This window comes from Nicotiana tabacum, chromosome 21, assembly GCF_000715075.1.
Source record: "Nicotiana tabacum cultivar K326 chromosome 21, ASM71507v2, whole genome shotgun sequence".
NCBI lineage: Eukaryota > Viridiplantae > Streptophyta > Magnoliopsida > Solanales > Solanaceae > Nicotiana > Nicotiana tabacum.
Window position 1 is genome coordinate 87,252,021 of NC_134100.1, and position 23,016 is coordinate 87,275,036.

General features: G+C 35.6%; 3 protein-coding genes and 1 long non-coding RNA gene across 4 annotated transcripts; 1 reads left to right on the plus strand and 3 right to left on the minus strand.

Annotated features, from left to right (window-relative positions):
* Window positions 1–5,295: 5,295 nt before the first annotated feature.
* LOC107770851 (1-aminocyclopropane-1-carboxylate oxidase homolog) lies at window positions 5,296–6,907 on the minus strand. The gene is made up of 2 exons (XM_016590185.2): window positions 6,187–6,907; window positions 5,296–5,701 (listed from the first exon to the last, which is right to left on the minus strand). Exons 1-2 carry the CDS (start codon window positions 6,729–6,731, stop codon window positions 5,671–5,673), a joined length of 576 nt encoding a protein of 191 aa, XP_016445671.1. The 5' UTR covers window positions 6,732–6,907; the 3' UTR covers window positions 5,296–5,670.
* Window positions 6,908–7,750: 843 nt separating this feature from the next.
* LOC107772950 (1-aminocyclopropane-1-carboxylate oxidase homolog) lies at window positions 7,751–13,847 on the minus strand. The gene is made up of 3 exons (XM_075242429.1): window positions 12,584–13,847; window positions 11,372–11,693; window positions 7,751–8,435 (listed from the first exon to the last, which is right to left on the minus strand). The coding sequence occupies exons 1-3, from the start codon at window positions 13,126–13,128 to the stop codon at window positions 8,184–8,186; spliced, it is 1,119 nt and encodes a 372-aa protein (XP_075098530.1). The 5' UTR covers window positions 13,129–13,847; the 3' UTR covers window positions 7,751–8,183.
* A 300-nt stretch (window positions 13,848–14,147) lies between these two features.
* LOC142175516 (1-aminocyclopropane-1-carboxylate oxidase homolog) lies at window positions 14,148–19,892 on the minus strand. The gene is made up of 3 exons (XM_075242430.1): window positions 18,981–19,892; window positions 17,769–18,090; window positions 14,148–14,832 (listed from the first exon to the last, which is right to left on the minus strand). Exons 1-3 carry the CDS (start codon window positions 19,523–19,525, stop codon window positions 14,581–14,583), a joined length of 1,119 nt encoding a protein of 372 aa, XP_075098531.1. The 5' UTR covers window positions 19,526–19,892; the 3' UTR covers window positions 14,148–14,580.
* Window positions 19,893–21,293: 1,401 nt separating this feature from the next.
* On the plus strand, window positions 21,294–22,775 carry LOC142175470 (uncharacterized). The gene is made up of 2 exons (XR_012704541.1): window positions 21,294–21,491; window positions 22,373–22,775. It is a non-coding gene; the product is annotated as an uncharacterized LOC142175470 (long non-coding RNA).
* Window positions 22,776–23,016: the final 241 nt, after the last annotated feature.

Sequence of the window (23,016 nt, forward strand, 5' to 3'; positions counted from 1 at the left end):
TTGAATCACCTTCTATTATTCGCTATCTTGAACCATTGATGGGAGATTTATTTACTGCTCGATTTGCAGATTGTCAATTTGATGAAATAAATTTCCCACAATTAGGGGGAGAGAAAAAGGAAATCAAAAGAGAAATTGTGTGGAAAGTTTTATCATTATCTCACTTTGATCCACGTACCCCTATATTTAATCAGGAGGTCCGGAAGATCATCCATTTACATAATATAGCATATTAAATACCAGACGCATTTACTTATTTGAAAAGAATAACTAAGTCACATATCCCTGCAGAGAATGTGCATATCCGAATTGATGTCCCAGCAGGATCATCTACTAGTATGAGAGCTAGTGAACCTAAAGCACGCCTGAAGCGTGGTAGCCTTTGGGTTCTAAGGATCGAAATCCTAGAAAAAGAAAATCAACAAATGATCAAAATGATATTATGAAGAGATCTCCTGAAGAGACCCAAGATCTGATTAGTTCTGAGATTCCTGAAGAAATCAATGAACCCGAGACTCAAGTGAGTGAGGAACTTTTAATAAGTTCTACTGGTGATGGGATTAATTTAAATCGATCTAAAATAGTTGTGGATATTATTTTTGCATATAATGTTGCACTTAACATTATGCAAGATAGTGAGAATCTTGAACCCCGATCTGTCGAATAATGTCGACAAAGATCTGATTGGCCAAAATGGCAAGAGTCAATTCAATCAGAATTGAAGTCACTTGCTAAAAGAAAGGTCTTTGGACCAGTAGTCCAAACACCTGCTGGTATAAATTCAGTTGGTCATAAATGAGTTTTTGTGCGGAAAAGAAATGATGAAAATGAAGTTGAAAGATACAAGGCTCGCCTTGTTGCACAAGGATTCTCACAACGACCTGGAGTCGATTATGAAGAAACACATTCACCCGTTATAGATGCCATAACATTTCGATATCTCATCAGTTTAGCCTTACGTGAAAGGCTTGAAATACATCTAATGGATGTGGTTACATCTTATCTATACGGGTCACTTAATAATGAAATTTACACGAAAATCCCTGAAGGATTTAAAATTCCTGAAGCATATTCAAAATCTCGAGAAATGTACTTAATCAGATTACAAAGATCTTTGTACGGTTTAAAGCAATCTGCGCGCATGTGGTATAATCGCCTTAGTGAATATTTGCTGAAAGAGGATTACATAAATGATGTTATTTATCCATGTATTTTTATAAAGAAAATGACTTCAGAATTTGTTATACTTGTTGTTTATGTTAATGACATAAATCTTGTTGGAACTCCAAAAGAGCTCCAAAAGGCAATTGAATATCTTAAGAAAGAATTTGAGATGAAAGATCTTAGAAAGACAAGACTTTGTCTTAGTTTGCAGATTGAACATTTAGCAGACGGGATCTTTATCCATCAATCTGCCTATACAGAAAGGGTCTTAAAATGCTTTTACATGGACAAAGCGCACCCATTGAGTACACCAATGGTTGTTCGATCACTTGAAGTGAATAAAGATTTATTCCGACCTCCAGAAGAGGATGAGGAACTCCTTGGTCTCGAAGTACCCTATCTCAGTGCAATTGGTGCATTAATGTATCTTGCTAATGCTACAAGGCCTCACATAGCATTTTCTTTTAATTTACTAGACATAGTTCTTCTCCTACACGAAGATATTGGAACGGGATTAAGCATATATTGCGATATTTAAAGGGAACTCTCGATATGGGTTTGTTTTATGCTAACAAAAATAGTACAGATCTTGTTGGTTATGCAGATGCAGGTTATTTATCTGATCCCCATAAAGCTAGATCTCAAACCGGGTACATATTTACATATGGAGGTACTATCATATCATGGCACTCCACAAAGCAATCTATTGTTACTACTTCTTCAAATCATGCTGAAATAATAGCTATTCATGAAGCAAGTAGGGAATGCGTATGGTTGAGATCAATAATTCATTTTATTCGAGAAAAATATGGTTTGGAATGTGAGAAAAGACCCACAATTTTATATAAAGACAATGCTACATGCATAACCCAATTAAAGGGAGGATTTATAAAAGGAGATAGAACGAAATACATTTCACCAAAATTATTCTACACACACGATCTTCAGAAAAATGGCGACATTGATATGCAACAAATCCGTTCAAGTGACAATCTGGTAGATGTATTCACTAAATCTTTGCCAACTTCAACTTTTGAGAAGATGGTATACAAGATTGGAATGCAGAGACTCAAATATTTCAAAACAAGGTTCTCATCAGGGGGAGTAAAATACGCGATGTACTCTTTTTTCCTTACTAAGGTTTTTTTTCCCACAGGGTTTTCCTTATAAGGTTTTTAATGAGGCAGCTAGAAATGCGTATTACTAAATACATGTACTCTTTTTCCTTCACTAGGATTTTTTCCACTGGATTTTTCCTAGTAAGGTTTTAACGAGGCACAATACCTTTTAATGAACATCTATGGGGAAGTGTTATGAAAATAATTATATTGTGGATGTCCATTTATTACTCCGCTATAGATAATCTTCCTGAAGAAGCAGCTGATGCAGACAGGTTGCAAACAGCTCAATGAAATGATTTCCAGCAGCTTCTTATTAAACAGGCAGATTGCAAGCAGCTTATGCAGACAACTTACAAGCAGCTAAAGAAAAGCCTTGCAGCTGCTTCCTGAAAAGCCTCGCAGCTGCTTCCTTTCTTCTATAAATAGAGGAGTTTTCAGTTCATTATGTACATAAGTTTGAAGTTTGAATAATATATCAATCTCTCTCTATACTTGTCTTCAGTTTATTTACTTTGCAGTTTTTATTTTATAACACTCTGTATCTTTTCAATTTTATCGCTCCCGCTAGTTTTTTTTTAATATTATTTTTATTTAGGGGTTATTAACAAAATAAGTAGAAAACAATATCAATTAACAATGAATTCAAACCTTTCAAATTCATATTGTCACATGATTTGCATTGGTAATGCATTGAAAAGTACTGGACATTAAATCAGTGGAGTTGATTCTGTTTCTAATTATAGGTAGGACCGTAGGAGTATTAAAATATCTAAAAGTATAGAAATGTTTAAACATGATAAAACAAATTGTGTGTGGTGCATTTATTGCAATCTTCGATACAATTTGACTATTATTATTATTATTATACCACCAACCACCAACATTGACTGAATGATAGTGCATTTTATTGGATTACTATATTTAGAGCCCGTATGAACATAAGAATTTTTTTTTTCTCAATTTTTTTTTTTCGAAATCATATTTTATTCATAAAATTTTCAATTTTCACTTGAAAATACATTTTGAAAATTTTCGAAAATTTGAAAAACTCTAAAAAATTATTTTTCAAAAATTTCACTCAAATCACTCACAAAACATCAAAAACAACTCAAAATTATATTCATGTTCAAACACAACTCTAAATACCTATTTTGTTATTTTACAATTCTTATGTCCAAACGCCCACTTATATTAGTCGTGCAAAGTATTAATTAATTGGGGAGTACCTTATATAGATTTAACAAGTGAAAAGAGGAGGAAGAGAAATTGGATTCTGTATCTGGTATGTGATCTAATCCTTTTTTAAAAATAAAAAAAAACAAATCACCCGATATCTGGTATTCATTTTAGACTTTTAACTCGTTTGGTACGAGAGACAAAGAATAATTAATTTCGGGATTAATTTTAAAATGAGTTTATCTCGCATTTGGTTCAGATAAAATTGTAGTATAATCAATTTTGGAATTAGTTATCTGGGCATTATAGTGTTACTTTTATTTTTATAGGAGAGCGGAATAAATAATCCTTGGATCAATTATTTTCCAACCAAGTGACCCTTTAGGGTTAAGACTAATTTTGATTTGTTTAGTGAAGTCCACTTTGTACGGTAAAACTCTTCCTACCAATGATAATTTTATACTCAGGTCCTGAACACAAAATTTTTAATTAAGGAACGAAGAATACTTATAACTCTACCCTACTATTTTATGGTATGTGATCTGAAACTGACTGTTCTTGTCTGATAGTAAACGTGGTCTTTTCTCTATAATTTTGCAGGGACCATGGGATTGCCTTTTTTAGATCTTTTCTATTATTGTATATATATGTATCTCATTAATGGAAAAACATAGAATAAACCAACAAAAAATGAAAAAGCAAAAAGCAAAAGAGACATAAGAAGCATCAATCGCTGTCATCACATCTACACCACATAGAAAATTCAGATATTAAACAAGTTTGGGAGATGCATCTACACAAGATATTTTCACACTTTAGCTGATTTGAGAAACTTTAACAAAACCAGATATTGAGAAAACTTACTGTTCATTTGTTTAAAAATATTATAATACCGGGTGTTGTTATAAAATAATTATTTGTGCGGTGAATAATAATCAAGAGATTGCTATGCATGAATTACTTGTTGTAATATCATTTTTATATATCTTTATATACTTTTAATCTTTGTATTGCTAATTGCTAATTGATACATGCGTTGTTATTCTCTATTTTACATAAAATAATACATAAGTTACTTAATACGTGTATTATTTTGATACCGTCAAGCAAACATTGCATTTTAATTAAATTCTACATGAGTTATTTTTTCGATATGACCAACCAAAAGCTGCATAAGTTAAGTTACACATAAAGGGGTTGGTTTGTACAATGGTGGGATATCGCATGTGATTAGTTATCTTCTTTCTATATGGAGTAACTAAATCCATTATTTTAGTATAAAAGTTATCCTTGTTTAGCTGATACCCAAAATCAAACGTAGAATATTAAAGTTAAACCCAAACTTTATCACAAAATTATTATTCTTATCCCATGTACCAAACGATCCCAAATTATTTTTTCTAATCCCTTCTAGCCAAACATAATATTATCTTATAGAAGATTTTATGCTGGATTAATTTTTCAATTCTTCCAACCACATGACCCCTAATGAACAAAAATACAAATGTGACATCTTTTCTTCTTTAAGGTCCGGAAACATATATGCTATTTCTGTTAGTAAAACTTTATTAAAAAACCAGAAATTGGAGAAGCACATAAATAAAATAAAATATAAAATAATTTTCAAGCCCACAAATTACTTGTATGCCCTTAAGGAATTTAATCCCTTGTTATTGTCCAAGGTTATGGATAACTTCCTCCCACGATAGAACAGAAAAACTATTCTGTAATACGGGCAATCGAAATTACAGAACAATCGGAGCAAATCACACTTGACACTTATATGTTTGTTTTGGAAAACCAATGCAACAATGTGGAAGGAGAAATTTTCAGATTTTTCTGTGTGTAAAAATGAGGTCAAGCCCCTAAATTTATAGATAATAAAATGATGAGACGGAGAGGTACAATCCAAGAGGCGCCTCTTCCATTCTCCATTCACACGTACCAGTTAAATCATAAAAACATTATTTCAACTCAACATCTAAGTTTCAGATTCTGTAATGAGACAAATTAGAATTGCCATCAAGTCCTTTCTGGCTAGAGTATTCAAAGAAGTCCTTCAATGTAGTTGCTCTATACTTTGGAGGATTATCTTCTGATAATAGCTCCTCAATTGGTCCATAAATCCTAGAAGATGCCAAAGGCCCTGTGCCGAAGAAGCTTGCTATTGATATTCTTGGGCCAACTTTATTTGTCAACACTCTGTGCTCTATGCTTTTGTACTTGTCATTTGATATGAGCTGAAAACCAAAATTCAAAATTCAAAAAAAAAAAAAAAAAAAAAAATTGACAGTGGCATATTAAAATTGATTTAAAGAAAGATTTATTTGATATCAGCTGAAAAGCAGAAAGGGGATTATCATCTACATTCTTCAGTCTGTTGCATCAAAATCTCTAAAACTAACTTTATAATAAGAAAATAACTCAACTATATCTATATAACATTAAAAGTAAAAGTGCAAGAAAATGCTACTAGTAATTTGAATCTTTAGAAACACAAGTAGGCTGACATATGTATAATATAAAATAGCTATATAAATATGCCACATCAGCAACTCACCGTACATAATCGACAAGGTGACACATCATGGGTTTTTTATTTTTTATTGGATGATATTAATGTATTTAACCGGTTTTCCAGATTACTAATTGCAGTTATTATGAACATTACATGTAATTGTTTTTAATTATCGGTAAATAAAAGTTAAAACTCGAAAAAAAGTACCTGCACGTCTCAGGCAATTCCTCTGGCTTAGCAGGAGTTGGAGCCATAACAGAATAAAGTGAGTCTCTCCAATTTGCTGCTAAAGGTTTCTCACTAAACAGATCAAAATTGCAGTTGTACATTACCTTCCTCGCCACATCTCGACTATAGTATGGCTTCTTAACATCGATTTCTTGCTCGTGAAAACGACGTGCCCCTCGCAACATTTCATCCAATACTGACACTGGAATTCCATGATTGATCACTTGGAAGAAACCCCATGTTTCAGCTGCATCTCTAATTTTGCTTACTATTTCTTTGTGCTTAATAGGATCTTTATTCATGTTTTGAAGGTCTATTAATGGGAAAATAAAACTTGTTTTTTTGGGGCTCGAGGGGTTTTCTAAGGCCTCTGGATGAATGAATATTCGAGGTACTTTAGTAATCCCAACATCAATCAGCCCTTTGACACCAGCTTTTGTGTCGTCAAAGGCTTTTAGTTCACTTTGTTTATCATAGTTTGGTTGGGAAGTTGCAAGATTTTGTTGTGTGTTGGAGACATCCATTTTGGCCTAAAGGTGTGGTAGAATAGTTAGAATCCTCCGCTCTTAATTAATTAGAGATATCTGGTTCGAGCACTTTGAATAAGAAACAGAAATACAACAAGTAAGAAATGGATGTCCTAAAATAAGAAATAAGGGACTGAGAAACACAAAAGTTTGATTAGAAAGAGAGACAAGGATGATTTAGATTTTGGTTATAAGTATAAGCATCTTATAGTGACCATAGAGTTAATTTTACTTGGACACCAAGTATAAGGTCATTTTAAAATATTTGTAAGCACATGCGAGTGACAATAGAGTTGGTGCTGCTTGGACAATAATGTATGGTCCTTAATTTAAAAAAAGAATCAGATGAACAAGTGACAATAGAGTAGTTGGTACTTGGGCACCAAGTATATATTTGGTGATGACTTTTCCAGAGAAATGAATATTTGTGGACTAGATAAGTCTCCCAAGACTAGCTTGTTTGCTAATTGGCAATTATGGGGAGAAGAAAGTTCAAGGCCCCAATAGATGATTTGACAGAGGAGAGGAGATAAGAAAGCTCAACACGGAAACATGGCAATAAATAGGTAAACGGGAAGGACTTCCTCTTCCTTTCGGAACTTCCTTGCTACTTTATCAGGAAGGACTAATAATTATATGTCTTTTTAATATTTTTGTATACTCCTTAAAAATGACTTAACCATACGGAATACGTCTCATCTACCTTAGATCGATGTCACAATTGATTAGCACTACATTGATTGGAACTTGATTAGAAAAATGTAATAAATGACTTGTCAATTTGCCAAAATAACTATTAGTATTAGTTAGTAGCGGAGGAGTAATATTAATTGTTAAAGAATAAGTCCACACACTTGAATTCTCAGTTCACAATACAATACTATACTATAAATAAACACCCGCTTTCTCATTAGTGTGTGTAGGTTTAACTTTTCAGGGGCCTCAAATTTCTGTTCAAAATGGTTTCTCTCTTGGACTTGGAAATAGGAAAAGAAAAGAAGCACACTACACAAATGTTTAGGGGAACCATTAATCATCTTTTTGCAATATTCATCATCATCTTTCTGCAAACATGCAATGCTAGGAAGAGCAAACACTATTGTGTCCCTTCTGCCTGTGGCAACATCCATAACATAAGCTTCCCTTTTCGCTTAAACACCGATCCACAATATTGCGGTTTTCCAGGATATGAATTAGCTTGTGAAGGTAACAAAACCATTATATCGACATCATCCAAGAAGCTGTATGTGCAAGCCATCAATTAATAAGCAAGCTTACACGTGCAACGCACGTACCCTAAAGCTAGTAGATAATAAAAGGGTGGGATGAAAAGGTACAATCCAAGAGGCGCCTCTTCCATTCCCCATTCACACGTACCCTTAGAAAAAACCCAACAATTTCTTCACTAGTTAAATCACAAAAACATTATTTCAACTCAACATCTAAGTTTCAGATTCTGTAATGAGACAAATTAGAATTGCCATCAAGTCCTTTCTGGCTAGAGTATTCAAAGAAGTCCTTCAATGTAGTTGCTCTATACTTTGGAGGATTATCTTCTGATAATAGCTCCTCAATTGGTCCATAAATCCTAGAAGATGCCAAAGGCCCTGTGCCGAAGAAGCTTGCTATTGATATTCTTGGGCCAACTTTATTTGTCAACACTCTGTGCTCTATGCTTTTGTACTTGTCATTTGATATGAGCTGAAAACCAAAATTCAAAATTCAAAAAAAAAAAAAAAAAAAAAAATTGACAGTGGCATATTAAAATTGATTTAAAGAAAGATTTATTTGATATCAGCTGAAAAGCAGAAAGGGGATTATCATCTACATTCTTCAGTCTGTTGCATCAAAATCTCTAAAACTAACTTTATAATAAGAAAATAACTCAACTATATCTATATAACATTAAAAGTAAAAGTGCAAGAAAATGCTACTAGTAATTTGAATCTTTAGAAACACAAGTAGGCTGCCATATGTATAATATAAAATAGCTATATAAATATGCCACATCAGCAACTCACCGTACATAATCGACAAGGTGACACATCATGGGTTTTTTATTTTTTATTTTTCAAGCCGGGTCAGAAAATAATTTTTTAAAACTTTTAAGTGGTGGCATAAAATTAACGAAGTTGTTAAAGTAGCAGCCCACTTGTGTTTCTGTCACGGAGTCTAAGGATGCAGCGTTTGGTCGTCTGTACGAGGAGTTGGGGGAAAAAAGAGGGGAGAAGAAGCTATTTCGGTTGGCCAAGGCTAGAGAGAGGAAGGCTCGTGACCTGGATCAAGTGAGGTGCATCAAGAACGAGGAAGGCAGAGTATTGACGAAAGATGCCCAGATTAAGCGGAGATGGCAGGATTACCTCTACCGGCTTATGAATGAAGAAGGGGCAGAGACATTGTGCTAGGGGAATTGAGTCACTCCGGGAGTCACCAAGATTTTAGGTATTGGAGGTGTATTAAGGCTGAGGAGTTCGTGGGAGCTATGCGCAAGATTAGTAGGGGCCGAGCGACCGAGCCAGACAAAATTCCGGTGGAATTGTGGAGGTGTGTGGGTAGAGCAGGCTTGGAATGGTTGACTGCGCTATTTAATGTTATCTTCAGGACGAAGAGGATGCCAGATGAATGGAGGTGGAGTACGATGATACCGTTGTTCAAGAATAAAGGTGACATCCAGAATTGTAACAACTATAGAGGCATCAAGTTACTAAGCCATACCATGAAAGTTTGGGAGAGGGTGGTGGAAGGAAGGGTGAGGAGGCCAGTGTCTATATCCGACAACCAATTCGGATTCATGCCGGGTCGGTCCACTGCGGAAGCTGTCCACCTTATTAGGAGGTTGGTGGAACAGTACAGGAATAGGAAAAAGGATTTGCACATGGTGTTTATTGACCAAGAGAAAGCGTATGACAAGGTTCCTAGAGAGGTTCTTTGGAGATGCCTGGAGGGGAAAGGTGTGTCGGTAGCTTACATTAGGGTATTAAAGGACATGTATGAGGGAGCTAAGACTCGAGTTAGGACTGTGGGAGGTGACTCAGAGCACTTTCCGGTTGTTATGGGATTACACCAAGGGTCTGCGCTCAACCCGTTCTTATTTGCCCTGGTGATGGATGCGCTAACACACCATATTCAAGGGGAGGTGCCATGGTGTATGTTGTTCGCTGATGATATAGTACTGATTGATGAGACGCGAAGCAGCGTTAATGAGAGGCTGGAGATTTGGAGACAGACCCTTAAGGTTAAAGGTTTCAAGTTGAGTAGGACTAAGACAGAATATCTGGAGTGTAAGTTCAGCAGTCGGGAGAAGCGGACATTGATGTGAGGCTTGACTCTCGAGTCATCCCTAAAAGAGGGAGTTTCAAGTACCTTGGATCAATTATTCAGGGGGATGGGGAGATAAACGAGGATATCACGCACCGTATAGGAGTGGGGTGGATGAAATGGAGGTTAGCATATGGAGTCCTGTGTGACAAAAAAGTACCACCGAAACTCAAAGGCAAGTTCTATAGAGCGGTGGTTAGACCGGCCACGTTGTGTGGGACTGAGTGTTGGGTAACCAAGAATTTCCATACCCAGAAGATGAAAGTGGCAGAAATGAGGATGTTGAGATGGATGTGTAGGCACACTAGGCTGGATAAGATTAGGAATGTAGATATTCGGAAGAAGGTGGGCGTGGCTCCCATAGACGACAAGATGTGGGAAGCGAGGCTAAGATGGTTCGGGCACGTGCGGAGGAGAAGCATAGATGCCCCGGTTAAGAGGTATGAGACGTTAGCATTGGCAAGTACGAGGAGATGTAGAGGACGGCCTAAGAAGTATTGGGGTGAGGTGATCATGCAAGACATGACGCGACTTCAGATCTCCGAGGACATGGCTCTGGATAGGAAGGAGTGAAGATCGAGCATTAGGGTTTTAGGTTAGGGTTGTTCCGGAGGGAGGGGGGAGGCTGGCCTGTTGTTGTTTCGATGTGGGTTGTTAGTGGTTTATGTAGTTTCCTCACTATTTTCTATGGTAGTATTGTTGTTTATAGTTATTGCTTTTACATCTATTTTTTTACTTTTTACGATGCTGTTAATATTTTTCATCTTCTATTGTTGTCACTAACCTATTTTCTATTGTTTATTTTTCTTCTTCTCGAGTCGAGGGTCTTTCGGAAATAGCCTCTCTACCCCTCTGGGGGTAGAGGTAAGGTCTGCGTCCACTCTACCCTCCCTAGACCCTACTTATAGGATTATACTGGGTTGTTGTTATTTTTTTTAAAAAAAAAATTAAATTTTCTAAGATATGTAGGTATAATTGAGTTATTTATTTTTCAATTACAAAAATTAGTATTATAATTTATAACTTTGATACAATATAAATTAAAAGTTTGATGACTATCCGTAAAATTAATGCGTAAACATAAGGTCAAGAAGTGAAGGGGAGTCTTGGAGCAACAGTAAAATTATCTCCGTTTGAGCTATTGGTTCCTGGTTCGAGCCGTAGAATTAGCCACTGATACTTGCATCAGGGTAGCCTGTCTCCGTCGCATCCCCTTAAGGTACAACCCTTCTTGGACCCTGCGTGAACGCGGGATGCTTCGTACAACAGGTGACCCCTAAAATAAAGGTCAAGAAATATAAAGAATACAAAAGACTTGCCTGGAGAATGTCACCAATATTGATAACTAAAGCTCCAGGGGTAGGAGGAACATCAACCCAATGATTTTGGTGAAAAACTTGAAGTCCTCCAAAATCATCTTGTAGAAGTACTGTGAAAAAATCATTATCTGCATGTCTGCTTGTGCCTATTGCAAGTTCTGGTTGTGGACATGCTGGATAATAATTACACAAAATGCCAAGTCCCTCAGCACAGTCCATTTCTTTGAGATGATTAGGTTTGAGACCAAGACCTTCTGATAATAACTCAAGCAAATTGCAGCCCAATTTCATCACATGATTTGAGTACTCTATTACAATTTCCCTGAAAGAATACAAGTAAAGTTGATAAATTATAAATGGAATTTTATGTTATATACACAAATTGCACTAACACGTTGTGTCCTTGATCCGAGGGTCTATCAGAAACAGCGACTCTATCTTCACAAGACAGGGGTAAGGTCTACGCGCACACTACCTTCCCCAGACCCCACGTGTGAGATTATACATGGTTTATTATTGTTGTTGTTGCACTAGCACATTGTAACGTGTTATTATTTTATTCTTTGGTTATCATATATGTTTTGTTATAAAACAATTACCTGTTATTATAGGTTAATTTTATCTGATAGCATAAAAGAATTATGTATTATCGGCAGTCTGGTGTACTAAGCTCTTGTTATCCCGGGTTCGGGAAAGGGTCAAACCACATGTACACAATCTTATCCTGTATTTGTGTAAGAGACTATTTACACGGCTCGAACCCGTAACCTTCTGGTCATATGACAACAACTTTACCCGAGTAGCTAAAGCTATTTTAGGAGAGGGATTACTTGATACTAAAAGATGTGAAAGCAAAATTTCTTTAGTTCATTGTATCATGCTCCTAATTACTCCCTCTTTAATTTTTATATGACCGAATTTCGATTGAACTTTAATATATTAACTTTACTTGTATACCATATTGACGAAGCAATGATTGTAAATTTAGTTTGATAGAGAAAATAGTAATAGAAAAAGTGTCATATAAAGTGAAAAAGAAGAAATTATTTTTCATAAAATAATTGAACTTATATGCACCGACATTGTAACCTCCTCACTCAAATATTAATGTATTTAACCGGTTTTCCAGATTACTAATTGCAGTTATTATGAACATTACATGTAATTGTTTTTAATTATCCGTAAATAAAAGTTAAACTCGAAAAAAAGTACCTGCACGTCTCAGGCAATTCCTCTGGCTTAGCAGGAGTTGGAGCCATAACAGAATAAAGTGAGTCTCTCCAATTTGCTGCTAAAGGTTTCTCACTAAACAGATCAAAATTGCAGTTGTACATTACCTTCCTCGCCACATCTCGACTATAGTATGGCTTCTTAACATCGATTTCTTGCTCGTGAAAACGACGTGCCCCTCGCAACATTTCATCCAATACTGACACTGGAATTCCATGATTGATCACTTGGAAGAAACCCCATGTTTCAGCTGCATCTCTAATTTTGCTTACTATTTCTTTGTGCTTAATAGGATCTTTATTCATGTTTTGAAGGTCTATTAATGGGAAAATAAAACTTGTTTTTTTGGGGCTCGAGGGGTTTTCTAAGGCCTCTGGATGAATGAATATTCGAGGTACTTTAGTAATCCCAACATCAATCAGCCCTTTGACACCAGCTTTTGTGTCGTCAAAGGCTTTTAGTTCACTTTGTTTATCATAGTTTGGTTGGGAAGTTGCAAGATTTTGTTGTGTGTTGGAGACATCCATTTTGGCCTAAAGGTGTGGTAGAATAGTTAGAATCCTCCGCTCTTAATTAATTAGAGATATCTGGTTCGAGCACTTTGAATAAGAAACAGAAATACAACAAGTAAGAAATGGATGTCCTAAAATAAGAAATAAGGGACTGAGAAACACAAAAGTTTGATTAGAAAGAGAGACAAGGATGATTTAGATTTTGGTTATAAGTATAAGCATCTTATAGTGACCATAGAGTTAATTTTACTTGGACACCAAGTATAAGGTCATTTTAAAATATTTGTAAGCACATGCGAGTGACAATAGAGTTGGTGCTGCTTGGACAATAATGTATGGTCCTTAATTTAAAAAAAGAATCAGATGAACAAGTGACAATAGAGTAGTTGGTACTTGGGCACCAAGTATATATTTGGTGATGACTTTTCCAGAGAAATGAATATTTGTGGACTAGATAAGTCTCCCAAGACTAGCTTGTTTGCTAATTGGCAATTATGGGGAGAAGAAAGTTCAAGGCCCCAATAGATGATTTGACAGAGGAGAGGAGATAAGAAAGCTCAACACGGAAACATGGCAATAAATAGGTAAACGGGAAGGACTTCCTCTTCCTTTCGGAACTTCCTTGCTACTTTATCAGGAAGGACTAATAATTATATGTCTTTTTAATATTTTTGTATACTCCTTAAAAATGACTTAACCATACGGAATACGTCTCATCTACCTTAGATCGATGTCACAATTGATTAGCACTACATTGATTGGAACTTGATTAGAAAAATGTAATAAATGACTTGTCAATTTGCCAAAATAACTATTAGTATTAGTTAGTAGCGGAGGAGTAATATTAATTGTTAAAGAATAAGTCCACACACTTGAATTCTCAGTTCACAATACAATACTATACTATAAATAAACACCCGCTTTCTCATTAGTGTGTGTAGGTTTAACTTTTCAGGGGCCTCAAATTTCTGTTCAAAATGGTTTCTCTCTTGGACTTGGAAATAGGAAAAGAAAAGAAGCACACTACACAAATGTTTAGGGGAACCATTAATCATCTTTTTGCAATATTCATCATCATCTTTCTGCAAACATGCAATGCTAGGAAGAGCAAACACTATTGTGTCCCTTCTGCCTGTGGCAACATCCATAACATAAGCTTCCCTTTTCGCTTAAACACCGATCCACAATATTGCGGTTTTCCAGGATATGAATTAGCTTGTGAAGGTAACAAAACCATTATATCGACATCATCCAAGAAGCTGTATGTGCAAGCCATCAATTAATAAGCAAGCTTACACGTGCAACGCACGTACCCTAAAGCTAGTAGATAATAAAAGGGTGGGATGAAAAGGTACAATCCAAGAGGCGCCTCTTCCATTCCCCATTCACACGTACCCTTAGAAAAAACCCAACAATTTCTTCACTAGTTAAATCACAAAAACATTATTTCAACTCAACATCTAAGTTTCAGATTCTGTAATGAGACAAATTAGAATTGCCATCAAGTCCTTTCTGGCTAGAGTATTCAAAGAAGTCCTTCAATGTAGTTGCTCTATACTTTGGAGGATTATCTTCTGATAATAGCTCCTCAATTGGTCCATAAATCCTAGAAGATGCCAAAGGCCCTGTGCCGAAGAAGCTTGCTATTGATATTCTTGGGCCAACTTTATTTGTCAACACTCTGTGCTCTATGCTTTTGTACTTGTCATTTGATATGAGCTGAAAACCAAAATTCAAAATTCAAAAAAAAAAAAAAAAAAAAAAATTGACAGTGGCATATTAAAATTGATTTAAAGAAAGATTTATTTGATATCAGCTGAAAAGCAGAAAGGGGATTATCATCTACATTCTTCAGTCTGTTGCATCAAAATCTCTAAAACTAACTTTATAATAAGAAAATAACTCAACTATATCTATATAACATTAAAAGTAAAAGTGCAAGAAAATGCTACTAGTAATTTGAATCTTTAGAAACACAAGTAGGCTGCCATATGTATAATATAAAATAGCTATATAAATATGCCACATCAGCAACTCACCGTACATAATCGACAAGGTGACACATCATGGGTTTTTTATTTTTTATTTTTCAAGCCGGGTCAGAAAATAATTTTTTAAAACTTTTAAGTGGTGGCATAAAATTAACGAAGTTGTTAAAGTAGCAGCCCACTTGTGTTTCTGTCACGGAGTCTAAGGATGCAGCGTTTGGTCGTCTGTACGAGGAGTTGGGGGAAAAAAGAGGGGAGAAGAAGCTATTTCGGTTGGCCAAGGCTAGAGAGAGGAAGGCTCGTGACCTGGATCAAGTGAGGTGCATCAAGAACGAGGAAGGCAGAGTATTGACGAAAGATGCCCAGATTAAGCGGAGATGGCAGGATTACCTCTACCGGCTTATGAATGAAGAAGGGGCAGAGACATTGTGCTAGGGGAATTGAGTCACTCCGGGAGTCACCAAGATTTTAGGTATTGGAGGTGTATTAAGGCTGAGGAGTTCGTGGGAGCTATGCGCAAGATTAGTAGGGGCCGAGCGACCGAGCCAGACAAAATTCCGGTGGAATTGTGGAGGTGTGTGGGTAGAGCAGGCTTGGAATGGTTGACTGCGCTATTTAATGTTATCTTCAGGACGAAGAGGATGCCAGATGAATGGAGGTGGAGTACGATGATACCGTTGTTCAAGAATAAAGGTGACATCCAGAATTGTAACAACTATAGAGGCATCAAGTTACTAAGCCATACCATGAAAGTTTGGGAGAGGGTGGTGGAAGGAAGGGTGAGGAGGCCAGTGTCTATATCCGACAACCAATTCGGATTCATGCCGGGTCGGTCCACTGCGGAAGCTGTCCACCTTATTAGGAGGTTGGTGGAACAGTACAGGAATAGGAAAAAGGATTTGCACATGGTGTTTATTGACCAAGAGAAAGCGTATGACAAGGTTCCTAGAGAGGTTCTTTGGAGATGCCTGGAGGGGAAAGGTGTGTCGGTAGCTTACATTAGGGTATTAAAGGACATGTATGAGGGAGCTAAGACTCGAGTTAGGACTGTGGGAGGTGACTCAGAGCACTTTCCGGTTGTTATGGGATTACACCAAGGGTCTGCGCTCAACCCGTTCTTATTTGCCCTGGTGATGGATGCGCTAACACACCATATTCAAGGGGAGGTGCCATGGTGTATGTTGTTCGCTGATGATATAGTACTGATTGATGAGACGCGAAGCAGCGTTAATGAGAGGCTGGAGATTTGGAGACAGACCCTTAAGGTTAAAGGTTTCAAGTTGAGTAGGACTAAGACAGAATATCTGGAGTGTAAGTTCAGCAGTCGGGAGAAGCGGACATTGATGTGAGGCTTGACTCTCGAGTCATCCCTAAAAGAGGGAGTTTCAAGTACCTTGGATCAATTATTCAGGGGGATGGGGAGATAAACGAGGATATCACGCACCGTATAGGAGTGGGGTGGATGAAATGGAGGTTAGCATATGGAGTCCTGTGTGACAAAAAAGTACCACCGAAACTCAAAGGCAAGTTCTATAGAGCGGTGGTTAGACCGGCCACGTTGTGTGGGACTGAGTGTTGGGTAACCAAGAATTTCCATACCCAGAAGATGAAAGTGGCAGAAATGAGGATGTTGAGATGGATGTGTAGGCACACTAGGCTGGATAAGATTAGGAATGTAGATATTCGGAAGAAGGTGGGCGTGGCTCCCATAGACGACAAGATGTGGGAAGCGAGGCTAAGATGGTTCGGGCACGTGCGGAGGAGAAGCATAGATGCCCCGGTTAAGAGGTATGAGACGTTAGCATTGGCAAGTACGAGGAGATGTAGAGGACGGCCTAAGAAGTATTGGGGTGAGGTGATCATGCAAGACATGACGCGACTTCAGATCTCCGAGGACATGGCTCTGGATAGGAAGGAGTGAAGATCGAGCATTAGGGTTTTAGGTTAGGGTTGTTCCGGAGGGAGGGGGGAGGCTGGCCTGTTGTTGTTTCGATGTGGGTTGTTAGTGGTTTATGTAGTTTCCTCACTATTTTCTATGGTAGTATTGTTGTTTATAGTTATTGCTTTTACATCTATTTTTTTACTTTTTACGATGCTGTTAATATTTTTCATCTTCTATTGTTGTCACTAACCTATTTTCTATTGTTTATTTTTCTTCTTCTCGAGTCGAGGGTCTTTCGGAAATAGCCTCTCTACCCCTCTGGGGGTAGAGGTAAGGTCTGCGTCCACTCTACCCTCCCTAGACCCTACTTATAGGATTATACTGGGTTGTTGTTATTTTTTTTAAAAAAAAAATTAAATTTTCTAAGATATGTAGGTATAATTGAGTTATTTATTTTTCAATTACAAAAATTAGTATTATAATTTATAACTTTGATACAATATAAATTAAAAGTTTGATGACTATCCGTAAAATTAATGCGTAAACATAAGGTCAAGAAGTGAAGGGGAGTCTTGGAGCAACAGTAAAATTATCTCCGTTTGAGCTATTGGTTCCTGGTTCGAGCCGTAGAATTAGCCACTGATACTTGCATCAGGGTAGCCTGTCTCCGTCGCATCCCCTTAAGGTACAACCCTTCTTGGACCCTGCGTGAACGCGGGATGCTTCGTACAACAGGTGACCCCTAAAATAAAGGTCAAGAAATATAAAGAATACAAAAGACTTGCCTGGAGAATGTCACCAATATTGATAACTAAAGCTCCAGGGGTAGGAGGAACATCAACCCAATGATTTTGGTGAAAAACTTGAAGTCCTCCAAAATCATCTTGTAGAAGTACTGTGAAAAAATCATTATCTGCATGTCTGCTTGTGCCTATTGCAAGTTCTGGTTGTGGACATGCTGGATAATAATTACACAAAATGCCAAGTCCCTCAGCACAGTCCATTTCTTTGAGATGATTAGGTTTGAGACCAAGACCTTCTGATAATAACTCAAGCAAATTGCAGCCCAATTTCATCACATGATTTGAGTACTCTATTACAATTTCCCTGAAAGAATACAAGTAAAGTTGATAAATTATAAATGGAATTTTATGTTATATACACAAATTGCACTAACACGTTGTGTCCTTGATCCGAGGGTCTATCAGAAACAGCGACTCTATCTTCACAAGACAGGGGTAAGGTCTACGCGCACACTACCTTCCCCAGACCCCACGTGTGAGATTATACATGGTTTATTATTGTTGTTGTTGCACTAGCACATTGTAACGTGTTATTATTTTATTCTTTGGTTATCATATATGTTTTGTTATAAAACAATTACCTGTTATTATAGGTTAATTTTATCTGATAGCATAAAAGAATTATGTATTATCGGCAGTCTGGTGTACTAAGCTCTTGTTATCCCGGGTTCGGGAAAGGGTCAAACCACATGTACACAATCTTATCCTGTATTTGTGTAAGAGACTATTTACACGGCTCGAACCCGTAACCTTCTGGTCATATGACAACAACTTTACCCGAGTAGCTAAAGCTATTTTAGGAGAGGGATTACTTGATACTAAAAGATGTGAAAGCAAAATTTCTTTAGTTCATTGTATCATGCTCCTAATTACTCCCTCTTTAATTTTTATATGACCGAATTTCGATTGAACTTTAATATATTAACTTTACTTGTATACCATATTGACGAAGCAATGATTGTAAATTTAGTTTGATAGAGAAAATAGTAATAGAAAAAGTGTCATATAAAGTGAAAAAGAAGAAATTATTTTTCATAAAATAATTGAACTTATATGCACCGACATTGTAACCTCCTCACTCAAATATTAATGTATTTAACCGGTTTTCCAGATTACTAATTGCAGTTATTATGAACATTACATGTAATTGTTTTTAATTATCCGTAAATAAAAGTTAAACTCGAAAAAAAGTACCTGCACGTCTCAGGCAATTCCTCTGGCTTAGCAGGAGTTGGAGCCATAACAGAATAAAGTGAGTCTCTCCAATTTGCTGCTAAAGGTTTCTCACTAAACAGATCAAAATTGCAGTTGTACATTACCTTCCTCGCCACATCTCGACTATAGTATGGCTTCTTAACATCGATTTCTTGCTCGTGAAAACGACGTGCCCCTCGCAACATTTCATCCAATACTGACACTGGAATTCCATGATTGATCACTTGGAAGAAACCCCATGTTTCAGCTGCATCTCTAATTTTGCTTACTATTTCTTTGTGCTTAATAGGATCTTTATTCATGTTTTGAAGGTCTATTAATGGGAAAATAAAACTTGTTTTTTTGGGGCTCGAGGGGTTTTCTAAGGCCTCTGGATGAATGAATATTCGAGGTACTTTAGTAATCCCAACATCAATCAGCCCTTTGACACCAGCTTTTGTGTCGTCAAAGGCTTTTAGTTCACTTTGTTTATCATAGTTTGGTTGGGAAGTTGCAAGATTTTGTTGTGTGTTGGAGACATCCATTTTGGCCTAAAGGTGTGGTAGAATAGTTAGAATCCTCCGCTCTTAATTAATTAGAGATATCTGGTTCGAGCACTTTGAATAAGAAACAGAAATACAACAAGTAAGAAATGGATGTCCTAAAATAAGAAATAAGGGACTGAGAAACACAAAAGTTTGATTAGAAAGAGAGACAAGGATGATTTAGATTTTGGTTATAAGTATAAGCATCTTATAGTGACCATAGAGTTAATTTTACTTGGACACCAAGTATAAGGTCATTTTAAAATATTTGTAAGCACATGCGAGTGACAATAGAGTTGGTGCTGCTTGGACAATAATGTATGGTCCTTAATTTAAAAAAAGAATCAGACGAACAAGTGACTATAGAGTAGTTGGTACTTGGGCACCAAGTATATATTTGGTCCTTTATAAAATATCATAATTTAATAATATATAATTGAAATAAGCATGTCAATTTTTTTTATAGCACGTTTGACCAAGCTTTTTCCGGGGCAAAACTTGTTTATTTCTCAAAAAAATATTTTTTCTCTTAACTTAAGGTGTTTGGCCAAGTTTGTTTGGGGAGAAAAGTTAGTTTTCATGAATAGAAGTAGAATCAATTTTTGAGAAACAGAGAAATAGCTTCTCCCCATAAACAGAAGTGGAAGCATTTTTGAATTTTTTTTCTTACCAAAAATATTTTATCAAATTATTGTATACACTCCCTTCGTTCACTTTTAGTTGTCAAGTATTCTAAAAATAAATTTTTATTTTTACTTGCCACTTTTCACATATTAAGAGAAAAATAATTTATTTTTCATGTTTTGCCCTTAGCATTAATTACTCATTCCAAGTTATTTTTCAAATCCATTAAAACTATACACCAATTAATATGAGTATTATGATAAATTATGTACTTTATTTATTATTTATTAAGAGGTGTGCAAAGTCCAAAGTGGACAAGTAAAAGTGAACAGAGGGGGTACTAAAAATTGTCTTACTTAATTTAAACTATTAAGTAATATAATGACTTTTGGGGTGATCTTTCATATTTGTTGAACAATTTTTTGATATATATAAATTATCTTGACAGAATAAAGTACTTTCAATTTTATTTTTATATTTTACTTAAATAAAATGAAAAAATTTAATTATCGTCTTTAATAATAAATATTTGTAATTAATTATCTGCTTATATAATATTAACTATTAAGTAAATCTCTCCTTATTAGTAATTTAATATTTAAAAATACTTTTTAAAAAACATGATCAAACATAAATTATTGCTCAAAAGTATTTTTCAAATTGATTAACAAAAAAAAAAATCTTCAAAAATACTTTTTTCAAAAAATATATTTTAAAAGGTACTTAGTAAAATAAACTGATTTCTATACTTGGTCAAACAAGGTATTAATCATGATCCACGTGCCGCTATAACTTTGTCGACATAAAGTCATAAAGATTTGGCAACAGTAGGAATAGAAAGTAAGTAATACAGTTTATTCCTTTATTATTAGAAGAATCTTTTTTCTTTTTATTAATGGTCAACTGGTATATTAGGAGGCAACTAGTCAAACAAGTACAATTTAGATAAAAGAAGTACTAACTTAATCAATAATTGTGTAATAAACTATGTGAGAAAGAAATATAAAAATACTTGTTTTTTGGTAAAGGGTAATTAGCTAACAGCCACTGATTCATGTAAATGGTTACCCTTTAATCAAGGGACTGTTTGGTAAGGTACAATCAGAAAGTATAACCAACATTGTTTTCTTTATTTATACTTGTGTCCTCAACATTTCTCTTTCAATCCCAACTATTTCATCTTTATCTATATGTTCTTTTCCTTTTTAAATTGAAGTACACACTTGATTTTGATATAGTCACATATTTTCAGGGTTAAAAGATGGCACAAATGGTAAGACCAACAGAAAAATTCCCACTAGAAGATCAAAACATGCAAAATCTCCATGCAAACAAAACACAAGTAAGATCTCTTCATTATCCCATATTGCTTAATTCTTGGTTTTCCCTTTATCTTGGTTTTCAAAATTACAATATTTGATCAAGAAGCAGGATATAATACTACAAAGAACTTTAAATTAAAATATATATATATATATATATATATATATAGTGCCATATTGTGTATGCAAGAATTACTATAGGTTTCAGTCATTTACAATGGGTGTGCAAAATTTTTCATAAGCAGTGTCACAATTTGAATAAATAAACAAATAAATAACTTATTGTAATTGTACGCGGTGTTAGTTTCTATATTTATCCCAAATATTTTCATTTTTCTTATACATAACTAGTAAAAAACTTCGACGAAACGGTGTCCCGCACGTGACATCGCATAAGACAAGGTGTATATGCCCTGGTCCTGGTCATCGGCTAAAAGAAGGAATTGTTTCGATATCACTGTCACGATCTAACTCTAAGAAGATACTATTCATTTCTACTTCGTACTGTTGTTCGCTTGCTTTTGATAGTTTTAAAAAACAAAAGAGTAGGCCGAGAAAAACTCTATTTTACAAACTTGTGTGTCTCGGCTCAACCTTTTTGTCCCACTTGTACTAATAATTGGAGGATTATTTTCTTATTTAGTAGATTTAAACGATTTTTCTAATGCTAGGATGAAAAAAAGTGGTGTTCTATATTGAATTTATTATATGCAATTTTACCTTATAAATCTAAAAGAGGTTTTTTTTGTGACTTGACCTCGCAAATTTTTAATTACACGACAACATCTTTTACTGTTCGTAATTTTGTATCACATGATGACAATTTTTACTGTCGCATTGAGCAACATTTACTTTGAGAAAATGTGATTATTTCCTAATTATTACTTCTAATTAATAACAGGGTGGTCAAGTCAATCATGATCAGCTTTGTGAGTACCTCCATAATCAGCAACTGCAGCCACAAGATGGTGGGCAGCTTGAAGGCAAAATTGTTGCACTTTCCTTGTCATCAGCAGAGGCCCCAAATCATAACATGCACAAGTGATTATTTAATTAGTGAGGTGTCTCCATATATAGCTTGAAATCAATAAATAAGATAGAGGAAGTGAAAAGGTGAAAATATTAATTTTCACCATAAAGTTAAGTTTATCTGTTCAAATTAAAATACTAGGGTGATTAGTCTGCTTGCTGCAATAGCGTAGGCAAGATTCGTTTTGTAAATGTGTCTGCATCTAGAATTGTGATAGTTTTGTGGAGTTACTTTCTGTCCTTATTGATACTTAATTACTTTGTATTATTTTCAATCGGTATCCGCATATTATATATGTTCAAAGAAAAATTATTTACACATATATAAATAAAAAATTCATAATGCACTATCGACACTTATAAAAGTGTCTTTGTGCTCTCGCGTTCATGATATCTACATTCTACTGTGCACCGGAGACACAGTCAAAGCACGCTCGTCCCGAGTGATTCTTGTACGACATGCTATAGTCATGAGTGTTCCGGAAAAATCTTCTAGTCTTAGAAGAAGTCGTGTCC

Coding starts and splice junctions, on each gene's coding strand:
- LOC142175516 (XM_075242430.1), bottom strand. CDS start 19,525: ATGGATGTCTCCAACACACAACAAAATCTTGCAACTTCCCAACCAAAC. Junction 18,091..18,980: donor GAATTGCCTGAGACGTGCAG/GTACTTTTTTTC, acceptor GTATTCTTTCAG/GGAAATTGTAATAGAGTACT. Junction 14,833..17,768: donor ATATTGGTGACATTCTCCAG/GCAAGTCTTTTG, acceptor TTTGGTTTTCAG/CTCATATCAAATGACAAGTA.
- LOC107770851 (XM_016590185.2), bottom strand. CDS start 6,731: ATGGATGTCTCCAACACACAACAAAATCTTGCAACTTCCCAACCAAAC. Junction 5,702..6,186: donor GAATTGCCTGAGACGTGCAG/GTACTTTTTTTC, acceptor TTTGGTTTTCAG/CTCATATCAAATGACAAGTA.
- LOC107772950 (XM_075242429.1), bottom strand. CDS start 13,128: ATGGATGTCTCCAACACACAACAAAATCTTGCAACTTCCCAACCAAAC. Junction 11,694..12,583: donor GAATTGCCTGAGACGTGCAG/GTACTTTTTTTC, acceptor GTATTCTTTCAG/GGAAATTGTAATAGAGTACT. Junction 8,436..11,371: donor ATATTGGTGACATTCTCCAG/GCAAGTCTTTTG, acceptor TTTGGTTTTCAG/CTCATATCAAATGACAAGTA.